At 41.3% G+C, this 16,558-nt stretch overlaps 1 protein-coding gene across 5 annotated transcripts in view; it reads left to right on the top strand.

The window, feature by feature from the left end:
* The window catches only part of RFX4 (regulatory factor X4), a 183,032-nt gene that overhangs the window by 107,996 nt on the left and 58,478 nt on the right, over nt 1-16,558 (top strand). For all 5 annotated transcript variants that reach the window (XM_074402290.1, XM_010340247.2, XM_074402292.1 and 2 more), the window contains one exon: nt 5,980-6,143. In XM_074402290.1, the coding sequence (XP_074258391.1) occupies nt 5,980-6,143 (164 nt within the window). The remainder of the gene's footprint in view (nt 1-5,979; nt 6,144-16,558) is intronic.

Genomic DNA, 16,558 nt, shown 5'->3' with positions numbered 1-16,558 from the left:
TTTTATCCACTAGACTTCTAAAATGTCCTTTAAAATCTCTCAAATTACTTGAGCAACCATTTCAGTAGATTTTTTTCTTTTAAGAAAGAAAACTCCCTGCTTTCTTTCCAGCTGTTACCTGGCTCTGTCTTGCATTCCAAAGATCACTGAGATCAGGACAAATAATGATTCATGACTGGCTAAGACAACACTAGCTGCTGTAACGAATAACTTTCCAAATCTTAGCACACTGGAAGTTTATTTCCCACTCATATCACAATCCAGTGCAGTTGTTTTCGGTTGGAAGGCTGGTTGCTGGGGGTGGATCAGGGACCCAAAGCTTCTTCCACCCTGTTCAGCTGATGGGTAGGAAAAAGAACTACTAGGAAGGCATGCTCCTTACTTATCCTTGTCAGCTCAGAAATAAAATAGCACTTCTGCCCATATTCCATTGATGGGAGCTGGTCCCATGGCCCCATCTTAATGCAGAGGGGGCTGGGGAGTGTGGTCCCTCACTGGGCAGCAGCGTACACTGCTCAGATCTCTAATGGACAGCTCTTCCTCTCTGCCACAGTAACCAACAACAAAACTAGTGGCAATCCTCCCTTATATTCATAAGTAGCTGATTCATCTCAAAACTCACTCTCATTTTATTTCATTTCATTTGCTTAATTCCAGCACTTATGGGGTCCCATATACTATTGGAGAGACAAGTAAGACACAGCTTATGGGATGGGTAGGGAAGGCATGCAACCAGCAACTAGGATGGAGAATATATGGTCAATTTCTGCCCCAGAAACTTTGAGGGGCAGATGCTGCTATGGGAAGAGTGCCAGACTTCGAGTCCCAGGCTTGGACTCAAGAGTTGTCTCTGCCTTTCAAGCCTCAGTTCCTTATGCTAGAAATGAAGATTTAAAAAGTCATCCCCATCTATTTAATTCACAGTGTTACTAGAAGGAAGAGATAAGACTGTGCCTGATAAAAGCTCTTTGTGAACTGTAAACAGTCATATAAAAGCTTGTTCTTTTCAGATGTATCAACCAGAGTGTTGGGAAACTTGGCCAAGGTCACACAGTTAGTTAAGGCCAAAAGTATGACAAGATCCTTTGTTACCTGACACCCTTAGTCCAACGTTCTTTCCACCCCACTGGGCAGGAATATTTGGTGGCTGCTTTTAAGATGGCTAATCAAGATGTGACTCATCCTTCTCAGCCACAGAATAATGAAGGGAGATGTTTTACCTCTGATGAGCATGGCTTTCTCCTACAGCTGAGAAAAGTCATTGGTAAATGGATGGTGGATGCATCTGGTACACCTTGACTTTATAGTTTGTTTCAAGTCTTCCAGGTCTTAAATATCAGTTGAGGTTACAACTTACGCTAGTATCACAGCCCTAAATTATTGGATTTGCTCACTTGTTCATTGCTTGTCTCTACCACCATCATTGAGGGCAGGAACCTCATCTATCTTGTTCACTACTGTATCCTATCCAGCCATCCTTCTAGGCTCTCAGTAAATATTTGTTGGGTGAATGAGTGGATGAATGGACAAACAGGTGTATAAATGCCATTGGCACATAACATTGTCAAGCAATTAAAGAATGCAAATCTGCATGTAGGGGACTCAGGAACATCTTCTCCAGACTACATTGCACAATAAGCTGTAAGGTTCAATAGTCTTGTGATTGAGTCCCAAATTCCCCGCTGACTATCCTTTGACATTGAGCAAGGCATTTAACCTCTCTGAGCCTGGATTTCTTTTGCTACAAGATGAAAATAATAATTATGCCTACTACAGTAAACATGAACTTGTATATGTAATGTGTCTGATTTTGTTCTAGAACATGATAGATGGTAGGCATTTTTGTAATTATTTTACTGAGATCCGTCCAATCCTGTAGCACCTAGGGACCCCAATTGCAAGCCATCAGATGTGTTTCCATAAGGTGCCAACATTCAGAATGAACTAAATATTAACATGGAAAAAGAAACAGAAAATTTGCTTGGTATTCTTAAGGAAATAATCTCATACTTCACTGAGCTGAGAGACAAAAGGCAGAGGGTTCAGGAGGCTGAAACAGATACCTCAGGAAACGTAGTTTAGATAATTTGGAATCATTTGCCTCTGATTCTTTCACTGTTTATGCTGCAAGGTGTAAGGAGAACTTACCAGAACTTTCCCTTCTGCCTAATAATGTTTCCATTTGTTAAATGCCCACATGATGCCAAGCATTTTACATAAGTTATCTTATTTCACCCTAATAGTAGGAAGACATCATCTTCATTTTACAAAAGCTGGTAACCCTCATAGTTATATAATTAGTACTGAGCTCCAGATTCAATTGACTCAAAATCTAACTTAACAAAACCAAACCAGAGCTCTTAATTTTCTGCCCCAAATCTGTTTTCCCCAAGTCTTAGATTGCCACTACTCTCCACCCTATTGCCTAAGCCACAAACTTTGATTATCCCCTTTCTCTCATCCTTCAAATCCAGTCCACTAGGAGATCCTGTGAGCTCCACCTTCTGCAGGGAAACACTGTCTGTCCATTTCACGCCTAACATCCAAGCCTTACTGTTTCAGCTAAGGCTGTTCTCCCTCCTTCCTTTTCCTTCTCACCTGGAGGAACAAGTATCATTGGACAATAAATGGCCTAAAATGCAGAGAGTAGGAAGGGAGGTCAAAACTGGAGAATACACCTTTTACGAAAGCCACTCAGGAAACTGAGGACTGATCAGCCTTCCCTGTGCAGCTTGAACAGGCTTCAAACAGACAGATGCCTGCTAAGGACACTGATTTTGCACAGATTTGTTTGAATTCACACAACAGCTGATCATTTCCAGACGTTCTGCTAGAAATTGCTCATATCAAAAGGGGGTAAGGCTGCCTGCAAGAAGAGCCAAGTAAGGCAAATGAATTCAGAAACTATCAACTCAAGAATCAACTGGGCAGAGCTTCTTACTCAGAGTTAGAGGAGCAGACAAGAAGGCCCAGGACCTGACCTGAGGCTGGGCTCAGGGAGTGAGCTGGGATCAGGGGACAGTGGAGGGTCCTCTGGAGGGCAAGTACCTTGTCCAAAAGCCATGGCCATCTCCAGGCCCAGGCCACACTAATAGTCAGCCACCAGGCATTTCAATGACAGAACAAAAGTCTTGATAGGTGAGCGGAGCCACAGTAGGGATCCTGGCTGGGTGATACTCAGAAACATAGGCTATAAAGTCTCAAACACTTAGAGCAGGACACTGATCTATTGAGCCCAGTAGTGGTAGTGCCTTCATGAATAATAGTAGTAATAACAGCTAACTTTTATTAAGCATCTATGATGTGCCAAGCACTGTAAGCATTTTTGAGAAATCTTTACCAAAACCTGTGCAGTAAATACTGCTTGTATCCCCATTCCACAGAAAGGAAACTGGAGCTTAGAGATCTTATACTCCTCATTGGCAGTGGAGCCAGGATTAGAACCTGCAAGTCAGTCATCACGCACCCAGATTTTGCTTTAATTTTCAATCTGGACGAAAACTTCGCAGTATTCTCACTGTGATGGAATAAACAGGACTCTAACTGACGTCTTTTCGATTTACAGACCCTACTTCATTCACCGCTATAATCATGTTTTCAGCAATCACCACTTTCTTCCTAGGAAGTCAGAGAAGTGTGCCTTTCTCCCCATTCCTTATCCTCCAAGCCTTCCAGCCAGTGCTTCCACTGGGAAGTCCAGGCAAGCTGCAGGCATCAGGGCAGCCTATTCACAGGAGGCTGAGATGGAGTCACCATGCTAGAGTCAGAGCATGGCTCCACTAGCCAGAGGCAGCCTGGTCAGAGGAAAATTAGGCCCTACTCCTTGGAGGGGCCTTAAGGATGTTGCAGGTTACCAGGGCAGGGGCAGAAAGCTGGGAAGTGGGCAGCAGCCTAGGGAGAGACACAGGCCTCAAGAATGGGGTAGAAATCTAGTTACCATGTGAAGAACAAACTAGCCCTAAGAGAGACTGTGGAAGGGCTGAGGCAGACATAGGCTCTATTTCATCCCTTTCCTGATCGACTGGCTTTGGACAACTCATCTCTCTGCTAATAAGAGTAATGATTCTCAGCTATAGTATTATGACTACTACATGAAAGAACCTAAGCAAAGTACCTGGCATATAGTAGGTAATAAAGAATGCTAATGGCGGCTGGGTGCAGTGGCTCACACCTGTAATCCCAGCACTTTGGGAGGATGAAGTGGGTAGATCACCTGAGGTCAGGCATTCGAGACCAGCCTGGCCAACATGGCAAAACCCTGTCTCTGCTAAAGAAAATACAAAAATTAGCCAGGCATGGTGGTGCACACCTATAATCCCAGCTACTCAGGAAGCTGAGACAGGAGAATCACTTGAACCTAGGAGGTAGAGGTTGCAGTGAGCAGAGACCACACCATTGCCCTCCAGCCTGGGTGGCAGAGCAAGACTCTGTCCTCCCAAAAAAGAAAGCCAGTGGCAGTAATACTTGCTCCAAAGTGTTAGACTAGAGGGACTCAGTTATCTCCCACACTGAATCAGGATTGATCTGGGGAACCAGGGATGTGGATAATGCTACATACGGAGCTCAAGAGTGCCCATCTGTTGGGAAGAGAAGGAAACATGATTCAGAAATCAAGTCAAACCCATTGGAATGTATAAAAATTCAGAGTTTGTGTTCCCCAGCTTCAAGATGGGCTGCTCCCCAAGTGAAGATGTGCTGTGGCTATTAGCTGTTAGCTGAAGTCTAGATATTCTTCAATGTTTTTATATACACCAGTTTACTATTTCTCTTCACTTCCCTTACCTTTCCCACCCCTCCAACCCCTATTCTACTCTCCCCAACCTCTAACCCGCAGTTAAAAGTCAGAGGTGTAAAGAAGGTTGCAAGGGATTCTCTACTTTAGACATTCACTCTGCCCTTCATTCAGTAGCAATGTGGCTCAAGGTCCTGCTGTCATCATATTAATTATAATAATCACATTTCTGAGTGCCTGCCATATTCTGGTTCTTTGCTAGTGATTTGGGGATTTTTAGTCGGTCTCAGCTGGACGCAGTGGCTCACGCCTGTAATCCCAGCACTTTGGGAGGCCAAGGTGGGTGGATCACCTGAGGTCAGGAGTTCAAGACCAGCCTGATCAACAAGGTGAAACTCCGTCTCTACTAAATAACAAAAATTAGCCAGGCATGGTGGCGAGCGCCTATCATCTCAGCTACCTGGGAGGCTGAGGCAGGAGGAGAATTGCTTGAACCCAGGAGGTGAAGGTTGCAGTGAGCTGAGAGCACACCATTGCACTCCAGCCTGAGCAACAAGAGCAAAACTTTGTCTCAAAAAAAAAAAAAATCACATACACTTCATGTGCCCACATAGCTAACCACCCAGGTATCGCCATCTAGCATCACACATGGCACATACTGATCAGGGATCTTTGAGAAATGGAAGACTTCTGATATGAAAAGCCTCTTGTGTTTGACCCAATCTTTGACCCAATTTGAATCAGGAGAATTTTGTGTATGTGGCACCTACTCTCCTCCCTTCAACCATGCTCCTTTTACCTGTGACTCTCATGCCTTTCCCTTCCTTCCCAGAATACCCAGGGGCCCCTGAAGTTCAGTGGGCTCAAAGAATAGTGAGTACTAGTGCTCCGACCTTTTAAAAAACAATGCCCCACCTTCCCTTCCTTAAATACTTCCCAGACCCCAGTAAGCACTGAAGGAGCTGTTGGTTGAAAGTGCTTCATCTTTTGGGGCAGTGGATACCCCAGCCTGCCAGGCTAGTTGGTGCCTCAGCAGTGAGTATGTTGCATGCCTAGGCAGAGGGAAGACTTGGAGCAGGAGAAACTCCCAGGGCCTCCTCCAACATGGCAGGCTGAGGGTAGCTTCTGCTGCTGCAGGGGAAGTCGATGACAGCATTGCAGACTGGGTTGGCCTCGGTGAAGTCCCAAGCTTCTGTTGGGAGGGCCCTGGGTAACCTCATGGTTCTTCTTTCTGTGGGTCAATACAGGTTCAAAGTTTTCTTCTGCACTTTTGGCAAGGAATGCCGCCTCACATGCTGCCTGTGCTGGGCTCCTCCACAGTGGTGAACATTGTCGGCGTGTGTGACTCCATCCTCTACAAAGCTATCTCCGGGGTGCTGATGCCCACCGTGCTGCAGGCATTACCTGACAGGTGGGCATGCTTATTCTTGTCTTCCTTCACGGCCGGTCCACAGAAGGGATGGTTCTGCTTCTCTTTAATGGATTATAATCATGCACTGTCCAGAGGCCTCCCTGGTAAAGACCATTAATATCTAACTTTTAAATATTAATAGTTTATAATAAACTGTTAATATTTTGAACCATTTGTGTGGTTTAAAATTCAAAGGTATAAGATTTCCAGTAAGCAATATCCCCACCAGACTCCTGTTCCCCAGACACCCCAGTCCCTTCCCAGAGCATCCAATATAATGATTTTCCTGGCATCTGTCCAGTTCTGATATGCACATGTAATTAATGCATATACTGTACTCTTTTTCTTACTGAAATGGTGACATATGCTATATACTGTTCTGTGCCTTGCTCTAAAACCAAACAACTTAACCTTGAAATTTATGCTGGTTGGTTTCCATGCCCCTCCAGATGCACTCTCCACCACACTTCATGCTGCCTTCTGCTGGAGCCAGGGGTGGGGCATATGCTACCCCTGGGCCACCACAGAAGGCGCCTCTCTGGGAGGGATGGAAGGAGGAGACTGAAGTCAGGAGATGGATTCTCTGGCCCCCTCACTGTGAGATTGTGTCGGGCTGGCCAGGTTCCCTCACTGGACTGTGTCCCCTTCCAGGCAACTTTCTAGGTTGTCCTTGGGCACAGGGTGGGTGAGAGCCTGTGCTCCCAGCCTTAGGTTGCGGCAGCCTCCCTTACAGTTCCTCTACCCCTGTCCACACTTTTGTCACGTGTCCCTTGTAAATACACCCTTCCATTTGGGTGTATTTCCTGTTGGACACTCCTTCCTGTTGGAACTGTTACAGAGCACATTCCATATCCAACTACAAGGAGCTTTTTTCTTGTTTACAACTTTATAGAGTTTCACCATCTTGCATTTAATCAGTTATCTTGATATTTCCAGTCTTGTCCTATTACAAACAACACTGTGATGAATGACATTTTATTTACCTTTTCTTTTTTAAAAAACATGGTGGAATGTATTAGTTTCCTGTGACTACTACAACAAATTACCACAGACTGGCTGGGTGACTTAAAACGACAACAGAAAAGTTATTCTTCCACACTTCTGGAGGCCAGAAGTCCCGAGTCAAGCATTGGCACAGTCGGTTCCTTACTGAGGCTCTGAGGAAGAACATGTGCCGTGGCTGTCTTCTGCTTTCTGGCGTTGCCAGCAATCCTTGGTTTCTTGGCTGGCAGACGCATCACTCTAATCTCTGCCTCCAACTTCACAGTGCTTCCTGCTCTATGTGTGTGTGATTTTAAATATGTATACCTTTTGCCCACCCCTATCTTATTGCACTGGCTAGAATCTTTAGGATGATGTCCTAGCCTAGGCAAGGGTGGACATCTTTGCATTTCCCCTGACCTTAAGGGGAAAGCATTTGGTATTCACTATAAAATACAAAGCTAGCTGTACATTTTTAGATCAGGTTGAGAGAGAGAGAGAGAAAGAGAGAGAGAGAGATGATGATGATGATGATTATTATTATTATTATTATTCTAGATGGAGTTTTGCTCTTGTTGCCCAGGCTAGAGTGCAATGACGCAGTCTCAGCTCACTGCAACCTCTGCCTCCCTGGTTCAAGTGATTCTCCTGCCTCAGCCTCCCGAGTAGCTGAGATTACAGGTGTGTACCACCATGGCTGGCTAATTTTTATATTTTTAGTAGAAACAGGGTTTCACCATGTTGGCCAGGCTGGTCTCAAACTCCTGACCTCAGGTGATTCACTCGCCTCAGCCTCCCAAAATGCTGGTATTACAGGCATGAGCCACTACACCTGGCCAATTATTATTTTTTTAAGATGAGGTCTTGCTCTGTTGCCCAGGCTGGAGTACAGTGGTGTGATCATTGATCATAGCTCACTGCAGCCTCAAACTCCTGGGTTTAAGTGATCCTCCTGCCCAAGCCTGCATAGAAGCTAGAACTATAGGCATGCACCACAGAGTCTGGCTAATGTGTGTGTGTGTGCGGAGTGTGTGTGTATGTGTGTGTGTGTGTGTGTGTGTGTGTGTGTATTATTATACTTTAAGTTCTGGGGTACATGTGCAGATCTTGCAGGATTGTTACATAGGTATACACATGCCATGGTGATTTGCTGCTTCCATCCCCCCATCATCATCCCCTGTCACTTACATTAGGTATTTCTCCCAATGTTATCCCTCCCCAATCTCCCCACCCCTGGCTATTCCTCCCCTAGAACTCCACCCGCCAACAGACCCCAGTGTGTGATGTTGCCCCCGCTGTGTCCACGTGTTCTCATTGTTCAACACCCACCTATGAGTGAGAACATGTGGTGTTTGGTTTTCTGTTCTTGTGTCAGTTTGCTGAGAATGGTTTACAGATTAATCCATGTCCCTGCAAAAGACATGAGCTCCTCCTTTTTTATGACTGCATAGCATTCCATGGTGCATATGTGCCACATTTTCCTTATCCAGTCTCTCATTGATGAGCATTTGGATTGGTTCCAGGTCTTTTCTATTGTAAACAGTGCCACAATGAACATACGTGTGCATGTGTCTTTATAATAGAATGATTTATAATCCTTTGGGTATATATGAAGTAATGGGATTGCTGGGTCAAATGGTATTGCTATTTCGAGATCCTTGAGGAATTGCCACACTGTCTTCCACAATGGTTGGACTAATTTACACTCCCACCAACAGTGTAAAAGTGTTCCTATTTCTCCATATCCTCTCCAGCATCTGTTGTCTCCAGATTTTTTAATGATCGCCATTCTAACTGGCATGAGATGGTATCTCAATGTGGTTTTGATTTGCCTTTCTCTAATGGCCAGTGATGATGAGCACTTTTTCATATGTTTGTTGATCATATAAATGTCTTCTTTTGAAAAGTGTCTGTTTCTATCTTTCACCCACTTTTTGATGGGGTTGTTTTTTTCTTGTAAATTTGTTTTAGTTCTTTGTAGATTCTGGATATTAGCCCTTTGTCAGATGGGTAGCTTGCAAAATTTTTTTCCCGTTCTGTTGGTTGCTGGTTCACTCTAGTGATTGTTTCTTTTGCTGTGCAAAGCTCTTAAGTTCAATTAGATCCCATTTCTCCATTTTGGCTTTTGTTGCCATTGCTTTTGGTGTTTTACTCATGAAGTCCTTGCCCATGCATATGTCCTGAATGGTATCGCCTAGGTTTTCTTCTAGGGTTTTTATGGTGTTAGGTCTTATGTTTAAATCTTTTTTTTTTTTTTTTTTTTTTTTTTTTTGAGATGGAATTTCGCTCCTGTTACCCAGGCTGGAGTGCAATGGTGCGATCTCGGCTCACCGCAACCTCCGCCTCCTGGGTTCAGGCAATTCTCCTGCCTCAGCCTCCCGAGTAGCGGGATTACAGGCACGCGCCACCATGCCCAGCTAATTTTTTGTATTTTTAGTAGAGACGGGGTTTCACCATGTTGACCAGGATGGTCTCGATCTCTTGACCTCGTGGTCCACCCGCCTCGGCCTCCCAAAGTGCTGGGATTACAGGCGTGAGGCACCACACCCGGCGCTTATGTTTAAATCTTTAATCCAGCTGAAATTAATTTTTGTATAAGGTGTAAGGAAGGGGCCCAGTTTCAGTTTTCTGCATACAGCTAGCCAGTTTTCCCAACACCATTTATTAAACAGGGAATCCTTTCCCTATTGCTTGTTTTTGTCAGATTTCTCAAAGATCAGATGGTTGTGTATGTGTGGTATTACTTCCGGTGCCTCTGTTCTGTTCCATCTGTCTATATCTCTGTTTTGGTACCAGTACCATGTTTTTTTTTTTGTTTTTGTTTTTGTTTTTTAATTACTGTAGCCTTGTAGTATAGTTTGAAGTCAGATAGCAGGATGCCTCTAGCTTTGTTCTTTTGGCTTAGGATTGTCTTGGCTATGCTGACTGCATTTGGTTCCATATGAAGTTTAAGGTGGTTTTTCCAGTTCTGTGAAGAAGGTCAGTGGTAGCTTGATGGGGATAGCACTGAATCTATAAATTACTTTGGACAGTATGGCCATTTTCACAATATTGACTCTTCCTAACTATGAGCATGGAATGTTTTTCCATCTGTTTGTGTCCTCTCTTATTTCCTTGAGCAGTGGTTTGTAGTTCTCCTTGAAGAGGTCCTTCACAACCTTTGTTAATTGTATTCCTAGGTATTTTATTCTCTTTGTAGCAATTGTGAATTCGGCTCTGTTTGTCTGTTATTGGTGTATAGGAATGCTTGTGATTTTTGCACATTGACTTTGTATCCTGAGACTTTGCTGAAGTTACTTATCAACTTAAGGAGATTTTGGGCTGAGATGATGAGATCTTCTAAATATACAGTCATGTCATCTGCAAACAGAGACAATTTGACTTTCTCTTGTTCTAATTGAATACCCCTTATTTCCTTTTCCTTGCCTGATTGCTCTGGCTAAAACTTTCAATACTATGTTGAATAGGAATGGTGAGAGAGGGCATCCTTGTCTACTTGCAGTTTTCAAAGGGGAATGCTTCCAGTTTTTGCCCACTCAGTATGATATTGGCTGTGGGTTTGTCATAAATAACTCTTATTATTTTGAGATACGTTCCATCAATACCTAGTTTATTGAGAGCTTTTAGCATAAAGGGCTGGTGAATTTTGTTGAAGGCCTTCTCTGTGTCTGTTGAGATACTCATGTGATTTTTGTCTTTGGTTCTGTTTACGTGATGAATTACATTTATAGATTTGCGTATGTTGAACCAGGCTTGCATCCCCGCGATGAAGCCTGCTTGATTGTGTGGATAAGCTTTTTGATGTGCTGTTGCATTCAGTTTGCCAGTATTTTACTGAAGATTTTTGCATGGATGTTCATCATGGATATTGGCCTGAAATTTTCTTTTTTAGTTGTATCTCTGCCAGGTTTTGGTATCAGGATGATATTGGTCTTGTAAAATGAATTAGGGAGAATTCCCTCTTTTTGTGTTGTTTGGAATAGTTTCAGAAGGAATGGTACCACCTCCTCTTTGTACATCTGGTAGAATTCGGCTGTGAATCCATCTGGACCTGGGCTTCTTTTGGCTGGTAGGCTATTAATTGCTGCCTCAACTTCAGCCCTTGTTGGTGGTCTATTTAGGGATTCAAGTTCTTCCTGGTTTAGTCTTGGGAAGGTATAAGTATCCAGGAATGTATCCATTTCTTCTAGATTTAATGGTTTATGTGCATAAAGGTGTTTGTAGTAATCTCTGATGGTAGTTAGTATTTCTGTGGAATCAGTGGTGATATCTCCTTTATCATTTTTTATTGCATGTATTCGATTCTTCTCTCTTTTCTTTTTTATTAGCCTGGCTAATGGTCTATCTATCTACCTTATTGATCTTTTCAAAAAACCATCTCCTGAATTCATTAATTTTTTGAAGGGCTTTTTGTGTCTCTATCTCCTTCAGTTCTGCTTGGATCTTAGTTATTTCTTGCCTTCTGCTAGCTTTTGAATTTGTTTGATCTTGCTCCTCTAGTCATATTTAATTGTGATGATAGGGTGTTGATTTTAGATCTTTCCTCACTTCTCATGTGGAGATATAGTGTTATAAATTTCCCTCTAGACACTGCATTAAATGTGTCCCAGAGAGTCTGGTACATTGTGTCTTTGTTCTCATTGGTTTTGTAGAATATCTTCATTTCTTTTTTTTTTTTTTTTTTTTTTTTTTTTTTTTTTTTTTTTTGTCTTTTTGTTTTTTTCCTTTTTGTGGAGAACGGGGTCTCGCTATGTTGCCCAGGCAGGTCTCGAACTCCTGGGCTCAAGCTATCCTCCCGCCTCTGCCTCCCTAAGAGCTGGGATTACAGGCGTGAGCCACAGCGCCCGGCCAGAATATCTTCATTTCTGCCTTCATTTCATTATTTATCCAGTAGTCATTCAGGAGCATCTTCAGTTTCCATGTAGTTGTGAGGTTTTGAGTGAGTTTCTTAATCCTGAGTTCTAATTTGATTGCACTGTGGTCTGAGAGACTGGTTGTTATGATTTCCATTCTTTGGCATTTGCTGAGGAGTGATTTACTTCTGATTATGTGGTCAATTTTAGAGTAAGTGTGATGCAGTGCTGAGAAGAATGTATATTCTGTGGATTTCGGGTGGAGAATTCTGTAGAATTCTGTAGAATTCTGTCTATTAGGTCCACTTGGTCCAGATCTGAGTTCAAGTCCTAGATATCTTTCTGAATTTTCTGTCTCGTTGATCTGTCTAATATTGACAGTGGAGTGTTAAAGTCTCCACTGTTACTGTGTGGGAGTCTAAGTCTCTATGTAAGTCCTTAAGAACTTGCTTTATGTATCTCAGTGCTCCCATATTGGGTGCATATATATTTAGGATAGTTAACTCTTCTTGTTGCATTGATCCTTTTATCATTTTGTAATACCCTTTTTTGTCTCTATCGATCTTTGTTGGTTTAAAGTCCATTTTGTCAGAGCCTAGGATTGCAACCCCTGCTTTTTTTTTCTCTCTCTCCATTTGCTTGGTAAATCGTCTTCCATCTCTTTATTTTGAGCCTATGTGTGTCTTTGCATGTGATATGGGTCTCCTGAATACAGCACACTGATGGGTCTTGACTTTTTATCCAATTTGCCAATCTGTGTCTTTTAATTGGGACAGTTAGCCCATTTACATTTAAGGTTAATATTGTTATGTTTGTATTTGATCCTGCCATTTTGATACTAGCTGGTTGTCTTGTCTGTTAGTTGACACAGTTTCTTCATGTGTCAATGGTCTTTACCATTTGGTATGTTTTTGCAGTGGCTGGTACTGGTTGTTCCTTTCCATGTTTAGTATTTCCTTCAGGAGCTCTTGTAAGACAGGCCTGGTGGTGATGAAATCTCTCAGCAATTGCTTGTCTATAAAGGTATTTATGTATGAAGCTTAGTTTGGCTGGATATGCAATTCTGGATTGAAAGTTCTTTTCTTTAAGGATGTTGAATATTGGCCCCCACTCTCTTCTGGCTAGGGTTTCTGCTGAGAGATTTGCTGTGAGTCTGATAGGCTTCCCTTTGTGGGTAACCCGACCTTTCTCTCTGGCTGCCTTTAACATTTTTCCTTCATTTCAACCCTGGTGAATCTGATGATTACGTGCCTTCAGGTTGCTCTTCTTGAGGAATATCTTTGTATTCCCAGATTTGAATAATATCTGTATTTCCTGGATTTGAATGTTGGCCTGCCTTGCTAGATTGGGGAAGGTCTCCTGGATAATATCCCGAAGAATGTTTTCCAGCTTGGATTCATTCTCTCTGTCACATTCAGGTACACCTGTCAAACATAGATTAGGTCTTTTCACATAGTCCCATATTTCTTGGAGGCTTTGTTCATTTCTTTTCACTCTTTTTTCCTCTAATCTTGCCTTCTCGTTCTATTTCATTGAGTTGATCATCAGTCTCTGATATCCTTTCTTCTGCTTGATTGATTAAGCTATTAAAACTTAGTATATACTTCACGAAGTTCTCATGCTGTGTTTTTCAGCTCCATCAAGTTGTTTATGTTCTTCTCTAAGCTGTTTATTCTAGTTAGCATTTCAACTAACTTTTTCAAGGTTCTTAGTTTCTTTACATTGGGTTAGAACATGTTCCTTTAGTTCAGAGAAGTTTGTTATTACCCACCTTCTGAAGCCTGCTTCTGTCAATTCATCAAACTTATTCTCCATCCAGTTTTGTTCCCTTGCTGGTGAGCAGTTGTGATCCCTTGGAGGAGGAGAGGCATTCTGGTTTTTGGTGATTTCATCCTTTTTGCCCTTGTTTCTTCCCATCTTCGTGGATTTGTCTACCTTTGGTTTTTGAAGTTGGTGACTTTTGGATGGGGTCTCTGAGTGGATGTTCTTTCTGTTGATGTTGAAGCTATTTCTTTCTGTTTTTTTTTAGTTTTCCTTCTAACAGTCAGGCCCCTCTGCTGCAGGACTGCTAGAGGTCCACTCCAGACCCTGCTTACCTGGTAATCACCCATGGGGGCTGCAGAACAGCAAGGGTTGCTGCCTGTTCTTTCCTCTGGTAGCTTTGTCCCAGCTAATTTAAAAAATTTTTTTAATAGAAATATGGTCTCACTATGCAGCCCAGACCATAGATTTTTTTTTTTTTTTTTTTTTTTTTTTTTTTTTTTTTTTTTTTTTTTAGACGGCGTTTAGCTCTTGTTACCCAGGCTGGAGTGCAATGGCGCAATCTCGGCTCACCGCAACCTCCGCCTCCTGGGTTCAGGCAATTCTCCTGCCTCAGCCTCCTGAGTAGCTGGGATTACAGGCACGCACCATCATGCCCAGCTAATGTTTTGTATTTTTAGTAGAGACGGGGTTTCACCATGTTTACCAGGATGGTCTTGATCTCTTGACCTCATGATCCACTCGCCTCGGCCTCCCAAAGTGCTGGGATTACAGGCTTGAGCCACCGCGCCCGGCATGGTCATAAACTTTTAAAAAATATATTGCTAGATCTGAAATGTTAATATTTTGTTCAAAGCATTAGTGTAACTTTTATCTAAATTTTTAAAATTCATAGCATTTTCTTATTATCCTTTTAATATCTGTGGGATCTGTAGTGATGTGTCCTTTCTCATTCCTGATGTAGGTAATTTGTGTTTTCTTTTTCTTGGTCAGTGTGACTTTATCATCAATGTTATTGATCTCAAAAAATAGCTTTGTTTTCTCTGGTTTCTTTATTTTCTGTTTTCAATTTCATTGACTTCTGTTTTTATCTTTATTATTCCCTTTTTGTGCTTGCTTTGGGTTTATTTTGCTTTTCTTTTTTTAGTTTCTTTAAGTGAAAGCTTAGGTCATTGATTATAAATCTTTCTCCTTTCTTAAGAAAAGCATTTAATGCTATAAATTTTCTTCTAATTGCTATTTAGCTGTACCCACAAATTTTGATATGGTGTGTTTTCATTTTAATTCAATTCGAAATATTTTCTACTTTCTCCTGTGACTTCTTCTTTAATTTATGGGCTATTTAGAAGTAAACTATTTAATTTCTAAATATTTGGGGATTTTCCAGATATCTTTCTATTAATAATTTCTAGTTTGATTCCTTTCTGGTCATATTATATACATTGTATTACATCAATTCTTTTAAGTTGATACTTGTTTCATGCTCCAGAATGTGGTCTATGTTGGTGAATGTTCTATATGTACCTGAAAAAGCTATATATTCTGGTATCATTAGGTTAATTAATTATTCTATAAATGTCAATTAGGTCAAGTTAATTGATAGTATTGTTTAAATTGTCTTTGTCTTTCCTGATTTTCTGTCCGTTCATTCTATTGACTAGCAATAGAGAAGTATAGATACCTCCAGCTGTAATTGTGAATCTGTCTATTTCTATCCATTTTTGCCTCATACATTTTGAAGTTCTGTTGTTAAATGCATGCAAATTGGAACTGTTATGTCTTCTTTTCATAATGTCCTTTTTTGTCCTTCATAATATTTTTTTGTTCAGAAGTTTAATTTTTCTGTTTGCAATATAGCTACTCCAAGTTTTTTTAAATTAGTGTTTGCATGACATTTTTTACCACACTGTTAATTTGTCTTTATATTTGAAGTAGATTTCTTGTAGCCAACATAGAAACATAGAGGGTGGTCTTTTTTTTTTTTTAATTGTCTGACAGTTTTCCTTTTTTGTTGGTATGTATAGATCTTTATATTTTGTGTAATTAAATATATGGTTCAATTATGATCTTTTCCTAGTTTTCTATTAGTTTTATCAGTTTTTGCAACTTTATTCCTCTTTCGGTGGCTGATTTTGTGTTAATTATTTTTATTATCCCATTTATCTCCATTATTGGCTTTTTTTTTCTCTCTGAGACAGAGTCTCACTCTGTCACCCAGGCTCCAGCTGACGTACAGTGGCACAAACACAGCTCACTGCAGACTGAACATCCTGGGCTCAAGCAATCCTCCCACCTTGGCCTCCTGAGTAGCTGGAATTACAGGCATGTGCTACCAAGCCTGGCTTTTTTTTTTTTTTTTTTTAACTTTTTCATAGAGATGGGGTCTTGCCATGTTGCCTAGGCTGGCTTGAACTCCTGGGTTCAAGCAGTCCTCCTGCCTCAGTCTCCCAAAGTGTTTGGATTATAGGTGTGAGCCACTGTGCCTGGCCATAATTGTCTTTTAAAAAATGCCTCTTTAAAAAAGGTTTAGTAGTTATTTTAAGTTTGTATATCTTTAATTATAATATATCATCAAATTTTGTATTGCTTCACATGTATAACAGCAGCATATTCCCAATTTGTCCTCCCATTTTTGTGCTATTGTTGTCATACATTTTGTTATTGTATATGCTATAAACTCCTAAAATATTATAACTATTTTTGCTTTCAATAACTATCTTTGAGAATGATTTAAACATATGAAAAAATATTTTATATCTACTTCAATCTCATGATTCCTAATCTTGATTTCTTTCTTATATCCAACTCATCTGTGTAATG

This window comes from Saimiri boliviensis, chromosome 7 (assembly GCF_048565385.1).
Source record: "Saimiri boliviensis isolate mSaiBol1 chromosome 7, mSaiBol1.pri, whole genome shotgun sequence".
Taxonomy (NCBI): Eukaryota; Metazoa; Chordata; class Mammalia; order Primates; family Cebidae; genus Saimiri; species Saimiri boliviensis.
Note: the sequence above shows the minus strand (reverse complement) of the source record. Positions and strands in the feature narration are given on the sequence as shown.